At 37.1% G+C, this 18,711-nt stretch overlaps 2 protein-coding genes across 6 annotated transcripts in view; both read left to right on the plus strand.

The window, feature by feature from the left end:
• Positions 1 to 7,586, plus strand: part of LOC127833816 (beta-1,3-galactosyltransferase 1-like) — a 58,658-nt gene extending 51,072 nt beyond the window's left edge. For all 4 annotated transcript variants that reach the window (XM_052359292.1, XM_052359291.1, XM_052359294.1 and 1 more), the window contains one exon: positions 7,183 to 7,586. In XM_052359292.1, coding sequence (XP_052215252.1) covers positions 7,183 to 7,299 — 117 coding nt within the window. In that variant the 3' untranslated portion in view covers positions 7,300 to 7,586. The remainder of the gene's footprint in view (positions 1 to 7,182) is intronic.
• The window catches only part of LOC127833814 (lactosylceramide 1,3-N-acetyl-beta-D-glucosaminyltransferase-like), a 71,659-nt gene extending 53,316 nt beyond the window's left edge, over positions 1 to 18,343 (plus strand). The window contains exons 2-3 of one of the 2 annotated variants that reach the window (XM_052359289.1): positions 11,683 to 13,610; positions 16,731 to 18,343. In XM_052359289.1, coding sequence (XP_052215249.1) covers positions 16,750 to 18,009 — 1,260 coding nt within the window. In that variant the 5' untranslated portion in view covers positions 11,683 to 13,610; positions 16,731 to 16,749 and the 3' untranslated portion in view covers positions 18,010 to 18,343. Of the gene's footprint in view, positions 1 to 8,681; positions 13,611 to 16,730 lie in introns of those variants that run through there. The other variant, XM_052359288.1, reaches the window with a different exon arrangement.
• Positions 18,344 to 18,711: the final 368 nt, after the last annotated feature.

The raw sequence follows: 18,711 nt of genomic DNA on the forward strand, positions 1-18,711 counted from the left end.
CAGAGCGCATAGGCTAATCAAGGACGACACTTTCTGATTATATGGTGTTTTTTGTTTAAAGAGAGTCTCTGGTACTGGGAAGACAATTAATGCATTTGTCCTGTTTTCCCAATATGAAGCTTAACTGATCTTTTTTTTTAATGATTTTAAAAAAAGATAAAAGCGATAACAACTTCAAATTAACCTCGCTGACAAGGCAAATAAACAAAATCACGTTTAAATCAAATAAACAACCAATCAGTTCTAAATTGTTACCTTGTTTTAGTTAACATCTAAAAGAGACCTTTTCACAGTTTGTCATTAAATGCTTAATATTGATAAATGTAAACATTGGATCTTAAAAGTTCCATTAAAAACAATAATAAAATTAAAGAAACACAAAATGTTACTCTCAACTGGGCTCGAACCACTGACTCCTGGAATAAAAGTCTATCGTTTAGACTACTCGGCCATCCGTGCTCATACAATGAGAGTTGATTTTATTCTTTATATAAGCAATCCTTGAAGTATGAAAAAACATAACGACAACAACAGAACTCTCAAAATTATTCAATCGTTATTTTTTCAATTTACCAAGACGTGAAAAGGTCCCTTAAATGTCTTCATACTTGCAAATTGAATGAGTTCAAAACACTGTCAGATTTTATATCATGAATAACTTACAGGTTTAGAGGTTGCTTGTTAGCCAGGGGCCAGTAGATTTAAGCCCAGGAAACTCAATTTTAAAAGTTGGGCTAAAAACAGGGCAACTAGCTTTTTTAAAGCTTGAAACAGGTCCAATTAAACATATAATACAAATTGGGGACTGTGGATCAATTGAGCCTAGGAAATGATTCAATTCCGGCTGACAACAAGACATGATGCATTCAAAGTCTGTCATGTCGGCAAAATTGTTGCTCAATAATTTATAGAAAATAAAGTATTAGATACATATAACACAACATGTACATGATTCTAGGCATGTTATTATTTAGGCAACCAAAATTCTTAAGATGGTTGCCAGTGCAGTAACCAATTGCTTAAAAAGAGAAATATTGTTGTTATTTTCTCTCTATAACATAAATATAAGGATAAACAGTGCACCCACAACTCGACCTGTGCATTAAAACACACTCTTTACAAATTGAAATGGGTTGTGTTCATTTCAAACTTGCGATATAACATAAGCTATAACATAATTTTGAAAACTGAGTTGCGTCTAAGATTATGCAAAAGCGAACAACTTCAGTTCCTTAAGCGCTTTGATTTCTATTTCTACGTTTAGATAGTATTTAGATCATGCTACAAAGTCTACAATTTACGGGGACATGTTTTCAGTTGGTTTTCACTGAACTCTGTTGTTTTTTGCAATATCATCTAAACACAAAAGGCAATATAATCGTGCGCCCATTAAAATGTTATTGTTATAGTACATTCCTGCACAGCATTAACGAGTATACTGGTAAAGATGATTGTATTGAACCACACTATGGAACGTGTTTATCATATCAAAGAGTATCTATGGAAAATACTGGCTTTTATTTGTGTTGGCTTATTAACGGCACATTAAAATTTTGCTTTCATGGATGATTGATCTGGGTTCACACTTAAATTACCAAATTTGTCCAAAAATTGAAACACATAAATCTTTTAACGGCTATTAATTAATTGTTACTTTTTGTTTGGGGCAGAAACTATTATCAGATTGAGAGTTATGAATAGTTAGATATGTGTTTTATTTGTTTTGTGACGTTTGCACTGGCGCAGTTTTACTTACGTGGCTAAGTAAAGCCTTGTGAACACTCTAAAAATCACATTTGCTGCCCCACCAATCGAGGAAAACTTCCGAATAACATGAAGTAATTGTGTATAGTGGGTCGAGTTGAATATTATTAATGTTTGTTCAAAAACATGGCAGCCATGCAGTTTTCATCGGTAATAAAGAATTGAGAATAATACATGCTTAGAACGGTTAAGCTTCGCTTTGTCTCAGGTGCACGCATGCGGGCGTTTGGCTCTCTTGTTGGTTTTTCATGTGTAGTTTTCAATAATGTTGACGACTCCGATATCATATTATATAAATTAAATGTTGTGCTTGCGATACAAGTTCCTTTCTTTGATCATATTTGCTAATTAACTTATAAAAGCAAACAGTATTTGTTTTATTTTTTTTAATAAATATTGAAAAACCTTTTGTATGTTGTTGCATATTGAAAAATATGTAAACAAACGTTTAGCAAACCTTCTTATCGGTTGTTTAATTCGATTAGCGATACTCATAAAAACACATGAGCTTTTTCTGTAGGCCTTATCTGCATGTTCATGCCGTGCATACAACGTTCTCAAAAAACATTGGCTAGCTCACCCCAAGAGAACGTTGTCGTGATTAATCTTAAATTCAATTGTAGGGAAGCGTTTTGAGTACTGTAACGTACACTGATATATCTAAGTTACCTGGGCAAATACCTTAATAGAATGACCAACGCTGGTAATCGTTATAGTGTATGATGACGGTAATGCTTTTTATCTGCATTCAATTAATTTGAAATATATTTAAGAAACAGAAATGCAAATCAATAAAAATGTGATGCTTGCTCTTACTACAGAGTTTAAGGCATGTTTTGGTATTCTGAAATCAGTCTCGAAATAGCTTCGTGTAACTACTGCACGCTTTGAATCAGTATATTTCTATAATGCTATGTCTTCATAAATATCGATGATGGAACAGTGATACTGCCTGTTACTGTTTTTCTTAAAAGAATTTAAAGTGTGTATCAATTTTGTATTTAACGACTTACCAAATTCCACATTTAGATCATGCTCTGTTGTTTTTAATGTTTCTTCGCGCATGGAAATCCGTAATAGATAACCGTCATCGCTAGAACACGATGCGAAGAAGATAACTCAAGTTGCAAGAACACAAGATCACGATGCGAGTAAGGGAAATCACGATGCAAGATCGCGATAGTAATATTGCGATCTCGTATTGTAATCTCGTATCTTTGCATCGTGATCTTGTTTCTAAGGTCATATATGCGAGGACACGACAATAATATCGCGATCGTGCTCCCACGTTGAATGATCTCTAAGTTTTAGCAATCAATACTTTAATCAATATTTAGTTGAATCAATATTTTCTCCACTTGTATCGCACACCGTACCTGTAGCTTTCACCGACGGACGTCCGTGCCCAACGATGTTGACGTCATTTTTCAAAGTCACTGTTGCCGTATTTGTCACCGTCATCAACGTCGTAAGCGTACAGTTAGTATTGTGTGAACAATTATACGCGGTGAAGGTTCCACTGGTTTCAACAAATAGCGTCTGGTTGCCATCGGATGCCTCGTCGTTTAGCGTTATATCCATGACGCTAATCTTTATCCTGGCCGAAGTCGCGGATGATTCGAACACGCCTGCTCAGCACCCAGAATGGTATATTCCTCCCGGATAGTTATCGTCTGCTATGTAAAAAGTCGCACTACTCATTCTGGTGGCGGACGGGTCTTACATAGATACTTCGTCAGCTTCTAATATAATAAGTAGACAATATAATATACTATGAGCTGTTTCGAAATTGAAATCTTCGATGCACAATTATTTGGAAGGATGTAGAGATCTAGTTCTATGAACTAAAGGCGTCTTTTATCGTCCGAATATTACGTTAGATCTTCTATTAACAATCACAATGTGGGGAATCACGTGGTCAGAAGTGAGAAAAATACGGCCGCCGATGCCTTGAGGAAAATATTTTCAAATGTTTTTTTTTTCTATGAAGTCAATATACACATGTACATTTTTTGTATAATGTATACCATGTGATTCCCTGCCATTTGGTCAGTTTAAATCCAAGGGGCAAATTTTGAGAAAACTATTACAGGATCACAACCTGATGCTATAGACTAAATATATCTAAGCTCTCAATCAGCTAATATATTTCTAAATTTTACTATAATACATACAAATGAAACAAGGCAAATGTCTAACCCAGGGACATCGTTAGAACAAACTTTGTAGAAGACCACCATTGAATGTTACAAATACCAGACCTCTGAGCATGGCGGTTTCAGAAAAGACAGTTTGTATGATATTCGTACACATATAAGGGAAACAAGGTACCTCTAGGACGGAGCCAAGTCAGAGAAGATTTTTAGACTGAATAAACATGTCAAGAAAACAAGTTAACATCATCGAGGGCCAAGTCAGGATTCAAAACGGGATAGCATCGTTCGAAAGGAGGTAGACATCAGCGTCATCAGTTCCAGGTTTTTTTTGTTATGTTTGCTTGCAGCGTTATATCTAATCGATATAAAGGTATACTTTAATTAAAGCTATAGGTCTCTAAACAGTTACATGTACATAATTAGTGAAACTGACTTATTTCAAGTCTATGGGATTTCTTTTTATTTTCGTTAATGTGAAAGAACGAGTAATGAAAAGTCGCTCGCGTGGTGCTCTGTTGTTAGTAATATTCACAACCAATAATATGACATTAATACGAATTATACCAATATAACTTTTTTTTCGCGGGAAACTATGAACGCGAGTTTTAGTCTTGAAGTTGGCCATTTGAAGAGTGAATACAGGTTTTTATTATGTAAACAGCGAGATATTCTTGTATTTCCTTTATCAAATTTTATCAAGAAGCAATTATCGATAAGTGGAGATTAAACAGTTTTAAACAAAACCCACTTAAAAGCGGGGGAGAAAAACCGCAAACGACATGTCTTAGTTAAAATGAATACCTGTCCTTGTAAATATATCTGTATCCACGTTGATCGTAACAAAAACGGCTAAATAAAAAAAAATCACGCTTGATATCTGATAGAGACGCAGCGATTTAATTGTTTGTAAAATTATGAAAGAAATATGTTAACATTGCCAAATTGCTACTGTGATAACAAGCAAACAGATTAATAGCTGTTCCATTTAAGCGATGGGTTTTACTTTTGTGCCAAATCGAGTACTTTTAAGCGATACAATACTTTCCAATTTCTTATCTGAGAGTTTGGTAAGGTGAACAACATTTCGGCGGAACATAACATGATTTATTTTACAACATATATAATAAAACCGCGAAAAAGGACTATATATCTATATAGGATGTTTTTATCATATGTTTCAAACTTGATAAGTAAGTTAAATAGGCTGCTAAATATGCTTAATGGGAAAGTGCTACCCGTCGTTGTCACGCGGCTGCAATTGTTATCAATTGATTGATCAATAGATTATTTTTGCGTCATCACACACATTTCGATTTTGCAAAATTCATCTCGGCAGGAAGCCTGTTATTATGCTTAATATGAACACAATTTCAAATCATAATTAATTTACTATTCATTACACTTGCGATTCAGTTGAACATAGAATCGCTTTATATCTTTATTGCCAATACAATTGCGATAAGAGCTTTGTATGCTTCGCTGCACAATAATTAAAACAGAACTGCACTGGCTAATCTGGGACGACACCTAACACATGCTTTAAGTCCCATTTCCCCAGAACGTGACTCGAACTTATTAAGGCCTGATTAGAAGCCAAATTAACAGCGAATAACGGTTTTGACAATTATGTTGCTGAAAACGAGCAAAACATACAGTAGACATGATGAAATGGGGTTTGATATAATTTGAATAAAATTTGAATAAAATACGTTATCTAAACTCATTACAACTGCCGGCGTTAAGCTTTTTTTATTAATTTATTGGCATTATAATCATTTACGACCTTTACAAAACGTATATTATAAGAACAACATTAAATTATATTTTCATTAGCGGACATGGTAACTCTTGACCGCAATGCGCGACGGTCCAGGCTCTAGCTACGCTAGCCGCTTATGACATGGCAGCTCTTGACCGCAATGCGCGACGGTCCAGGTTCTAGCTACGCTAGCCGCTTATGACATGAGACCCATTATCCCTTGACGTGGTATTATTGTGAAATATAAAGAAACTTGGTGAAGCACCTTGTGGTTTGCCGTGCAAATACTTCCGCATTTTACAGTCTGCGCGAAAGTTACGTTTAAACCGCTTTTTGCGACATTAATCAATAGCTGAAATTTTAACGTCGTCAAGTGAAATAGAAAACTGTGTTGTTTTTTTCCATTCTTTTTAACAATCATGATTGCCTTGTTTTCGCATTTAGAAAATTTAAGCTAATTATAATATCAACGTCCTCATTATTGTACATATTCTTAGTGATCTTTAGGAAATACAAGTGTATCATGTTCTTCAACAATAACACCTATGTTCAATAGTAAAGTGTAAAATTTGTTAACGTTTCTATCATAGGAGATCTTCTGTCGATGTTCTAAAGTCATCGTGTGAGTTGTGTACAGAAGAAAACAGTATTGTAACCGATGATCTTACTTATAACATGTATGCCATAATAATCTTCCTTATGAATGTTAATGGATTACACTTTCATCGTACCCGCATGCGGCCGGCAAGATATATCTGTAGCTGCAAATTAGGCGTTTCTTTTATGGGCGAGCATCCGTCCGTCCTATCTTCTACGGACTTGAACTACACCATTCTTAAAGCTATTTTGAAATTTTAAAATGAACTGACGAATGCCGATCAAACCGTTGAGACAACGTATCGCACGCCAAATCTGCGACCCTAGTTCAATTGACATTGTCATACTTAAGTACATGTCATACGTGTTATATAGCACATTTTTTTATCGCATTTTATGTTTATCAGGATAATTACATATGCAATTGTATGCCGGAATTTCACATTTCAATACATGCGTCTGGCCAAGTTTGAAAACCTCCTGCAATTCTTGATAACAAACCTAAAATGTTGTCGACCAGCATCCATTCCAACATGTAAGACGAGCAATGCGGAAATGGGTCTTAAACCATATTCGGCAAGCGTAGCTCAAGAAAAATCTGCGCATCTGCGCAGTCTGCTCATGAGCTACAATGAGTGTACAGCCGCCAGGGTAGCTCCTTACCAGTCTGCACTATTGCACAGACTGGTCTGGAGCTGCGCAAGCCGCATATGCCATAGGTCCCTCTTATACACGACGCGGCTAATAAATTACAAAACTGTCCATTCAACTTTGCTATCACCAGATACAATCACCCGATCCGCACAAAATTTTGATTGAATCAAAAGCGGATTAAAGGTACTGACGACTTATTAAGCTATGACTTATTAAACCCATGATTATAACGAATATATTGTATACTTGCAGACATTCTCCCAGGCCTTCACTATGAAAAAAATCCTTACCGGAACCACTGCGCTTCTTGAGCGGGATGAGTCCTCGCTACTCGAAGAAAATCGCCATGACGGCACTAGTATTAGCTAGTTGGTAGCTCGTGTTGATTCTGAACTATACGGGACATACACATAAAGAAAATCATTATTGGAAACTAATTTATATGAAACGAGACAGCGTTAAACGCTACAGATGTTTTGACAAGATCTGTAACTCCAAAACTGACGAAAACAACGGTTTTGCCACCCACAGCGACAACGTTGTCGCCAGAACTAAGGGCGATAACGCCAAAACCTGTATTGGATAAACTCATTTATGCGTCATCTAATGACAAATATCCAGTTACACAACATGCAGAATAAATACTTGAAAATCCACAGTTGTCTTTACCCGCGAAAAATCTCTGGGTGCTTATAAAAGTGCATAAAAGCCTTACCATTTGAGTCGCGCTCTGAGATAACTGGGCATAATGCATGTGCGTAAAGTGTCGTCCCAGATTAGCCTGTGCCGTCCGCACAGGCTAATCAGGGACGACACTTTCCTCTTTTATGGTATTTTTAGTTTCAAGGAAGTCCTTCCTTACCGAAAATCAAGTTTAGACGGAAAGTGTCGTCCCTGATTAGCCTGTGCGGACTGCACATGCTAATATGGGACGGCACTTGACGCACATGCATTATGCCCAGTTTTCTCAGAAAGCGACTCCATGTGTTGGTTACCGATTCGACTTTAACAACAACAACATCCAGCCATGCAGAGATTTAATGAAGCATAAATTTGTATAATACCAATTGCTAGTTAAAATGCTTAAGATATAAAATTTGCAAACATAATATCTTAGACTTTATTCAAATAAAACCAGTTTAAATTTCACATTTGCAAAAGAAATAGTAGATGTGGTTATTACATTATTTAGTTATCGCTATTAAATATATTGGGAAACTTGTTACTAAAGTTGAAAACAAGAAGAAGGGGAGGCCGAGTAAACTTGCAATCGCTGGATACGATGATATACAACAATAGAACGTTTATTTCAACATATTGTTTGTTGTTAGAAATATACTCATTAAATCTATGATGATAAAGTAATGTAAGCAAATCATAGTAAAGTCATGGGTTTGATATTTGGACTACAAATGTAATCTACACGCAAACATAGTCATTATACGCAAGACATTGGCATTAACATTACTCTAACATTTTCTATAAAAAATCACCCCATTACAGACCAGCCAGTTATTGACTACTCAGAATAAAATGTTGAAAGAGTTGACGATGCGTTGTTGATTGAATACCGAAACGTAGCCGATCAGATAATCGGGGATTATATACGATATTACAGTACATATCTGTTATCGGTTGCTATTAGATACCGTTCGTAGTAGATAACATAAGGCTTTTGACGTCATATACGAATGTGATATGCCGATGCGTCATGTAGATAAGCGGTACTCTATATATGTGATTGCGCCTTCAAAAAACATCAAAAATCACAAATATTAATCAATATATTGGTTACTGAACAAAAATCATCAGCCTAATTTTTTAAAAGACGCCGTTCACAACGATATTAAATCAGTTTCCAGATGATCAAATTGCGTTTTTTAGGTTTTTATTCGCATGTATAAACGAACAAGTTCCAGTCCGGGAACAAATTTCAGATCCCGGAACTTTAAGGACGTTGACGGCAGTTGTACTCAGTTGTCTCAGGACCCTTCGCGGCGGTAACACGGAACACGCCGGTACAGTTTGATTGTATCGTTACCATTACGAATCAGCTTTGGGCCACTACGACGGATGGCGGCGCAAATATGGTGAAAACTTGGCGGATACACGAACTATCACGGAAGACCTCCGATAGCATGGGAACTACCGGATAGACAGAGTGCTTACAAGGACCTTAATTGTGCAAATACGGTGACATCACAGAGTATCACGGAGGAAAACGGAATAACGTGGATAACGGTGGATTTTCATATAAAACCAGACAAGATAATTGCCAAGCAATTCGGTGACCGCTGGTAGCTCCACAACTGTGTGAGTTCCTTGGGCGCACACCATTATCAGTTTCCTCGGAGCGGTGGCTTCTTGTACCACACATACAGTATTTCCATAAAACTCATGACCAAATTAGGCGGATGTACGGAGCTATGGATCATCCGATTATGCTTTAGTGTTCAACAACAGTGTGCTAAAGTAAACCATCGACAGCTGAGTTTCGATCTAATCCTGAATCTTTACCAAACGACGACAAATCAAAGCCATCCTACAATACTGCGGATAACGCATTCGCTTTGAAGAAATGGCTCATAAAACCTTTCTGTAAGAAAAAAACCTGTCACATTCCAAGTGAGCGCTGATGATTGATGATCTACTGTTGAAGGTGATGGCAATTTCGATCTCGACTTCGAGCGTGTTCCTTTGTGTTGCTGATTATTTTCATCGGTAGCGAATGCTGCTCATGGCTATGTTTTGGCACTGAAAGGCCCATTTTGCCATACGATCCATTTTAGCTTACTTTTGACGTTTTAGATGTGTACATGAAATACGAGGTTACACTTTTGAGATACAATTACAGAATGATGGAAACATCGAAAATCAACCTGCTTCTATGCAAGTTATTATCGGTCCGAGGCATATCGTGATTTGTTCGTATCGCTGCCGTGATTGTCCGTGTCGTTGTCGTGATTGTCCGTGTTGTTGTCTTGATTGTCCGTGTCGTTGTCTTGATTGTCCGTGTCGTTGCCGTGATTGTCCGTGTCGTTGTCGTGTATGGAAGGGAAAGATTGCCAATATTATTCATCATTTTGTTTAAAAGAGAATTTTTAAAATGCAACATTCTAATATCTGTTTTGTACAATTGTAAAGTGTAAAATGATGTCTCTTCCGATTCTACAAAATGTTAAAATGTTTAAAAACAAACATGTAACTTCTTCAACTACAGATCTGAAAATGAAAATGAAGATATTGTATATATAAAGTCTACATCTTCATATACCTAATATTGTAGTCATAAGAATAAATAAAAGATAATAGATCCATCTGAAAGTAAGTTGATGAGAAACTACATTAGCATGTTGAATATTTTCTAAGTTGTACGATCGGTTTTAGTAATCTGCTACTAGTCAGCATCTAACAAGTGTACACTATACAATTGTACAGGATAAAAGTTGACGAATCACTATTCAACGTTTTACAACGCATTTTCAAGTCAACCGGTGTAAGGGTGCAAATTGTCATTATTAGCAGCCACAGGTGTTTGGCGCGTGGCTAAGTCACTTAAACACTTAAGCGTCTGATCGACATGGAGCTGGACTCGAAATAGCCGATAAACAATTTCCTTTTTTACAACAATTTCGACGTTATAACGCAAACTAAAGGACAAATCTGTGTTGTAAGTTGATAAACTCGAATTTTGTTTATTGTACTTATGTGGATTACGTTCGGTAGCTGGGATATTTCGAAACTTTTACTCTTGTAAAAATCGGCACTGAACGTTCGGTCAGACGAAACCCGACCTAGCCTTTCTACGAGTTGAGAATTGTTTAATTGCACTTTATGTTGGCAAGTAGCCGATCGTGGTCATTTTTCGTCACGCGACAGCCTTTCTCAACAAAACGGTACATAGTTCATGAAAATCGACCGCCTTTTAGGCACTTAATGGCTTAACAATGTTGATGTAGGCAAAGACCAATTAAATACATTTGTATTCTACATGTCTTTGATGTAGGTGATTTTCCTGTGGCAAGAGATACCTACCTTGTGTATATATATTAAATCAGAAAAAATATTTTTGGTCGAAATGATGAAAAATGTTGTTTTATGACATATTGATAGTGTTAAAGTGACTTAGCCACGCGCCCAACACCAGTGCACCAGAAGAATCATTTACATTGGTGCCCGGCCCGTAAGCGAGGCATTGGTTCCTGGCTAAGGAGAAAAATATTTGTGTCGCTCCCACCGCGTGTAGATTGCATGCAGACTTTCCAACTGTTCAAATGTCAACTTGTAACATTGCAAGGTTTAAAGATACGCGATGACTAATCTAGACGTGTTTACATGCTCACGGTGGAAATCGGCAGTTCGTTAAAGTTACTGTTGCAAATTTGTATACTTAAGCATTCACCTTCGTAAAGAAGCGTTAGAGCTGTGACAAAGTTTTGTTCGTTGTGTATGCGATTTAAAAATAATAGTAAATGTATATTTTACATTTTGAACATTATTTTTTTTTATTCATTGAACAGTTTTAATTGGACAATGCACAAGATGAACATTTGAGGTGTCTCCACCTTCAAAATAAACATTGATGAAAATTGAAACATTAAATATCAAACATTGTTTATTTGAACAGATATCATCTGACATGTATGTAAAGTCTGTAATTGCAACATGGAACATATCAGCTGAATGCTCAACAAGTGCAACATTTCTGGTTATAAATAATATTTGCGGTCTTTCCCTTCCATAGTTGTGTAGGTCCGGAATGGTTCAATTAGATGCCGTGATGATCCGTGTTTATCCGGGGCTGTCCGTGTCTCTGCTGGTCCTTAATAGCACGGGGCGCTGAAGGGATTGTCCAGTGTGTGCGCTGCGTTGATGCGTGTTGCCGCCGGATTTATCCGTATTGGTACGGGTTATGCATACCGTGCTGTCACCGGGTTGTGGGTCTTTGGAAGACCGTCGTCGCTAAAAAATCACAAACCTCCACGGATCAGAGGAATCCGGAATTACTGATGTATCCATCCATGATCCGCTCGGAACGGTTTAAACATATAGAAGCCTTGTGCATATGCCTATGAATTTGTTCCGGAATATCCCGAATTATTGACGAAAGTTTGTAAAACATCCCAAAACCGTCCCGAATAAAACGTCCGGCATCCCGCATAGGTTAAAAAGATGCAACTTTTACACGCATATTTATTGTGTTAAGGAAGTTGGTGTTTTATTTAACGCAACTATTATATATTTATAAAGGTGTGTCATACAGTCGAACGCAACAAGAATTCGACAATACTGACTTCATGACTGTTAACCAATTGACTTTGTGGGTCAAAACACACCTTTTATTGCTGTTGTTAAATTTAGAGATCAAGAGATACCCAATGTATTTCGTATTAACCGGGCTATTCATTCCAGTTTGAATGACTCTTGAATACACTATACAATTACATTCTGCTGTGTACCCATTCGTGACACTCGAAATTGGATCTTTGGTTTGATGCGTTGAAACGCATAACTTATGGCTTAAACAATCATCTACTGAAATATGAAGCTTTTCTTTAAAGCTTTGGGGTAAAATTCGGTACACGCCAGGGGTAGAGCCGTGTACGTGTGACTGGTTTTGTTATATAATATATTTGTGTCTTGTTCTGAGAAAATTGGGCTTAATGCATGTGCGTACATTTTCTGCACAGGCTAATCAGGGACAACACTTTCCGCTTGTATGTATTTTTCGTTTAAAGGAAGTCCCTTCTTACAGAAAATCTTGTTAAGGCGGAAAGTGTCGTCCCTGATAAGCCTGTGCGGACTGCGCAGGCTAATCTGGGACGACACTTTAAGTACATGCATTAAGCCCAGTTCTTCCAGAACGCTGCTCATTTATACATTGCTGTTATAAAGTCGAAGCAACACAATCTGTGGCACAGAGCCTATGCTTGATAGCAGTAATTATGCTCTCGGAAGTAAACGAAAAACGACTACATAAACAACCAATGTTCATAGCCATATTCAAATTGTGATAATCCAATAAAGCTTCCTAAATGGGTCTTTGTATTTTCCGTCTTTTCTGTTTTAATTTTGCACTCACTTAAATCAACACTCTTCTCTCACTCAGAAAACCCTTTTGACTCTATACCCTCTGTGTCAGTCATCATTTATATTAGTTTAACCCATTTATGCCTAGTGGACTCGCCCACCCTTCTAAATTGGGTCAATTTATTTCCAAAATTAGGGATGCCTTGTATATTTATTTCTATATTAAGAATATTTCTTACAGAAATTCCTTTAAGCAAACAGCGCAGACCCCGATGAGACGCCGAATCATGCGGCGTCTCATCTAGGACTTCGCTGTTTGCCAAGGCCTTTTGTCTAGACGCTAGGGATCAATGGGTTAATTTACTAATTGTATCGAAAGCCTTTGGTAAAAAAACGGAACACTCTCGTGTTCTTTTTCTTGAGAATTTTATGTGAAAGTTTCCGTTGTGACGGGATTCAACGCGGGATCTCAAAGTCGCAAGGCAAACACAATATCCTTTATACCATTGTGGGCTTCAACAACCCATTTCACCCAGTCTTGTTACGCCCGCGTTCGATGGCGGAAGTTTACTGAAGGATAACCTGATCAATTTATGTTTTTTGAATAAGTACGTAAGCACACGTATAGACGGATATAACTGTTCAAAAGTGTATGTATGTTTGTATCCCTTTTATTTATTCGTACTATTTATTTAAATCGAATAGTTTTGCATGATGTCAGTGTTGGCATGTTTTTAAATATTAAACTTCTTACAAACAAGGTCTCGTGCTCGATTTATCGTTGTTTATAGTACAATAACAAACAAACGATTTGCAGTCTTGGTACGTATATAATTTGTATGTGTCATTCACCAGATCGACGTGGAGTTTTTGTTGCGTTTTGCGATAAACGACTACATAGAGAATATGCGTGTGATCCTCTCATAATCTGACATCTATTATGCAATTTAAACTTGGGCAAGCAAATGGAGACCTTACTAATTGTTTTCGTTATTTAATGTGATATTTTACAAACAGCATTATGTTCAGTGTCTTAAAAGTATCATAATAGAATACTCCGTTAAGCAATGGACCTCGAGAACTAAATCTAAATTGGAAAGCGTAATTTTATATTGTTTGCGCTTTGCTTATTTTGAATAGAAATGCATTATACATTTAAATTAGATAAAATATCATTTAAAATAAACATACTCCTCTTTCTTTGTTTAAGAGGCTTTCACATATTTGCCCTATTTTGTTATGTTATTAATGCATCTACTGCAAAACTATTGTATAAAATGTCAGTAAAATATTTAAATCGGTCATTAGTTTGCAAGATTATTTCGCTGTAACTGTCCCATCTCTTTAAGATTGTTCAAATGATAAAACGTATATGTTCACCTTAATGTAGCAAGGTGTAGCCTAAAGTCCGGCATCACTTTTCATTGTAGAATATTTTAACGGGTATTTGGTTTCAAGCGATATTTCAGAAAGTTAATTACCGGAACAGACGCATACGATATTGTCAAGTGAATTTATGGTTTTCTGTTTATTTCCTTTTGAAAAGAAAAATATATTTTGTTGTTGGGTTAAGATTTAAAAAGTCAAGTATAGTATCGTTAGCATATGTAGGCTGTTTAACCTATTAAAAAATGAAATTATTCTGGTTTTGCAAAACTACAGTGAAAAATATGCATCTGGTTGGGTGTAGATTTGATGTCATATTCTGTGTACATCACCCTGCTAAACAATGAAACAACTGTTGGCGTTCTTGTTTCTCTTGATAGTAGCCGCTTGCCATGTGTTTATGTAGTCTATTGCTTATTAACTCGGCTGTTTTCGGAGAAAAACCGAGGTATTGTTAAAGCCAGCTTGTCGTGTCGTGTCCGTCGTTGTGTCGTGTCCGCCGTCCGCGTCGAGCTTAAATCTTAACATTTTGTCAAGGTTTTGAACATTGGCTCTAAAATCAAAGTGTTTCCACCTACAACTTTGAAACTTCATATGTAGCTGCACTTTGATGAGTTATCCACGCCACACCCATATTTGGGTCACAAGGTCAAAGGTCAAGGTTACTGTGACCTAAAAAAATCTGACAAGCTTTCATTTATTCAAAAATGCACCCGCAGCCGAGCGTTGGCACCCGTTATGCGATGCTCTTGTTTTATATACACGTTATAGTTCATTTTTATAAGTTAAATAAAAGTCATATCGGAAATATCCATTGCATATATACACACGTATTATCAAAATGAACACTTCTGTACGTAGATATAAATGATTGCATGCTAGTAAATTATGTAATTGAAAAAAGATTAAAAACGCCTTAATACACACGTGCTACTGCAACCTCTCCCTCTTTCCCTTACACATAGTGTCGCTCATTTTTAAATCCTTATTTACCGTGGCTGCTAACATATTTTTGAAAGCAATATAATTTAATCTTCATTGAGAAGGCTGCATTTAACAAACATACCAAAATTGTAAACTTTTTTTATAACTTCTGTTAAACTTTTCGTTGTGTGTTTGTAGTTATCAATGTGCCCAGTAAACTATTGATGTGAATCACCCTTTATAATATGTCACGCACCATGTTCATATCAATGTGTCGTAAAAGTAAACATCATAATTACAACTAAATAAATCTTCACTGTTTGTTTTGCTGTTCATCCATGCCACATATTATATTAGGTGTAAAAAGCTCAGGTTCCTGGACTAAAGCGATTTTAGAATCGTTTTTCTATCGTCTATAATTACATACGTTTGTGTAGGTAACTGTTTATCATCGTGGTATACTTTGTGTATACTTAAGTATGAAGACGCCGTACTTGTGTATAAGTCTGAATTGTCTGTCTGTCTGTCTGTCTGTCTGTCTGTCTGTCTGTCTGTCTGTCTGTCTGTCTGTCTGTCTGTCTGTCTGTCTGTCTGTCTGTCTGTCTGTCTGTCTGTCTGTCTGTCTGTCTCTGTCTGTCTGTCTGTCTGTCTCTGTCTGTCTGTCTGTCTGTCTGTCTGTCTGTCTGTCTGTCTGTCTCTGTCTGTCTGTCTGTCTGTCTGTCTGTCTCTGTCTGTCTGTCTGTCTGTCTGTCTGTCTGTCTGTCTGTCTGTCTGTCTGTCTGTCTGTCTGTCTGTCTGTCTGTCTGTCTGTCTGTCTGTCTGTCTGTCTGTCTGTCTGTCTGTCTGTCCGTCAGTCCGTCTGTCCGTCTGTCCGTCCGTCTTTCCGTCCGTCCGTCTGTCCGTCTGTCCGTCTGTCTGTCTGTCATATAACATATAACAAACTGCTTAAATGCGTTGGTAACATGATTGAAATAATAAGGTAGTTACAGACGAATATTACATTTTAACTGCAATTTTAAATAGATGCATTGTCATCTGCTATACGATCGTGTTTAACATTATTCAGCTATTTAGTTTCAAACTATACAAAATGGCGTCCTTTTCGTCTTCTCACAACAAAAAAGTCTTTAAAAATTAATCAGTATTTAATCTCCCGTCGTGCAGATAAAAGGCGTTCGTTCACATAGCTGAAAACAAAACATATTCGTTTTCTTTACACATCACTGAGCTCCGTTCTTGTGGCTATGAACAAATTGTGACAAAATACTTACCAAACCCATGAAGCATCAAAAACATCAGAAGCACACAAGACCCTATTTTAACTTAAGCAGCAGAATAGACCAAGTTTCTACTTAAGAATCGACAAAAGAACCTGTTGAACTAACAATAGTGGTTGAACGAAATTTGAAATTAAAATACCTCGATATGTGATATTAACGACGTTATGGAATATTTTGCAGATACGTTACGTGCCGCCAAATGAAGCAACAACGCGTCGATCCGGAGAGGAGGACGGCACTTGATAGACCGCAAGTCCTACGCCACTTGTTCAATATAAGTTTGCGAGTCTTAAAGGCAATTGCCGTGTCAGCTCTAGTAATAGTCCTCGTATTCCTCGTTTTTGGTCTTCACTATACCAGTCATCTTCAGAGACAGAACATTAAATGGAAAAGGCTCGAGATCCAGCAAATATTAATTACAAAATCTCCCAAAGTGACGGTTACGAACATCGGGCAACCCAAAACTTCAACGTTGTCACCAGAACTTATGGCGATATCGCCAGACATCGAACTTGATAAGCTCATAAATGCGTCATCTGGTGAAAAATATCCAATATTCAATGGAAAATATGTATTTGAAAATCCAACTTTGTGTTCAGAAGTGAAAAATCTGTCAGTGCTTATAATAGTGCATACGGCGCCGGACCACTTCGAGATGCGGCTGGCGATACGCAGGACATGGGCGAACGACACTTACTACCGTAAGATTGGAGTGTCCAGAGTTCTCTTCCTGCTTGGGCGTGTGGAGGATGCAACGCTACAGGAAAAGATGGAAGCCGAGTTTAAGGACTACCGCGACATGCTGCAAGGGAACTTCCGGGACGCCTACCGGAACCTCACTCACAAGGGCGTCATGGCGTACAGGTGGATCACCGAACGATGTAGAAACGCGAAATTTATTTTAAAAACTGACGACGACATAGTTGTAAATATGTTTCAATTGTTCACTCGCGTGCTACCGAATTTTCACAACAAAACGAAACAAATATTTTGTAATCATGTTTACGCCGGTACGATGTCGATTATCCGGGAAAAGAATAGTAAGTGGCATGTGAACGAAAACCATTTTCGGGGAAAGACAGCGTATCCGGAGTATTGCAGTGGTTTTATGGTTCTGTACACTAATGACGTTATACCGGCAATTTACAGAGCAGCCACGATGACGCCATTTTTCTGGGTTGACGACGTTTACCTTTATGGGTTGGCTCCTGGCCACGTGCCTGGAATAAAGTACAGCGACATGAAAAGAACTGACCATATGCTTGATGGGCAAAAGGCTCTCAGCTGTTACAGAAATGTGACTGAAAATCTCGGCAAAAAGTGTGAATATTTGGTGACTGGTTCCCGTAAACTTCAAGTGAGCGAAGAAACGTGGATAGAAATGAGAAAGCAGTTTGACCATGTGGTGGGTACCAATTCGTCTTCAACATCAACAACAACACCATCCAACCATACATAGATAACATGAAGCGTAGATCTAATTAATCGATACAATGTTTTGTACATTGACTAGTTGTATCAAAACTAACAAATATTTATGATGGAGTGGATTGCACAATAAAAAATTGCATCACGTGCCATAAATGTAGATCTGTTGAAGCGCTGTTGTAAACAAAACTTTGCAAAATAAAAAGTGTGTACAACGTTAGAACGCGTTTTCCACCATACACTTTAGAAGGAATAACGGGGCTTATTGGTGTGTTCTTGGGCCCCCTGTCAATGGTGATCGATAATGTAACAGTGTATGAACATTATTTTGCAAATTTGGTTATACATGTACTTAAAAAATCTCACTCAGAGCTTCCTTATAAATAAAAGAGGGTTGATTCTTTGACAGATGTGTACGTAAAACTTAAAATATCAAATACGAATCGTTCAATCGATACTATAGTAAATGCGATATGCTAATAAACAAAGCAAAATACAGATTAATTTATCGAAGTATATCTGGCCTAGGACGAGATGTTGGCCCATCTGGACAACAGATTAATGTGTGTGCTAAGTTCATAGTCTGAAAGTTCAACATCTGACAAATCAAAATGTGAAATTTGATCGCTTAATTCCCAATTTTAACGAAGACATTGCTATTCTTGATTTAAGCGTTAACACCGATTTTGCATTTTGTTAAAAAACACTATGATTTACAACAAAAGATTTTGCA

Source organism: Dreissena polymorpha, chromosome 6 (genome assembly GCF_020536995.1).
Source record: "Dreissena polymorpha isolate Duluth1 chromosome 6, UMN_Dpol_1.0, whole genome shotgun sequence".
NCBI classification, from domain to species: domain Eukaryota; kingdom Metazoa; phylum Mollusca; class Bivalvia; order Myida; family Dreissenidae; genus Dreissena; species Dreissena polymorpha.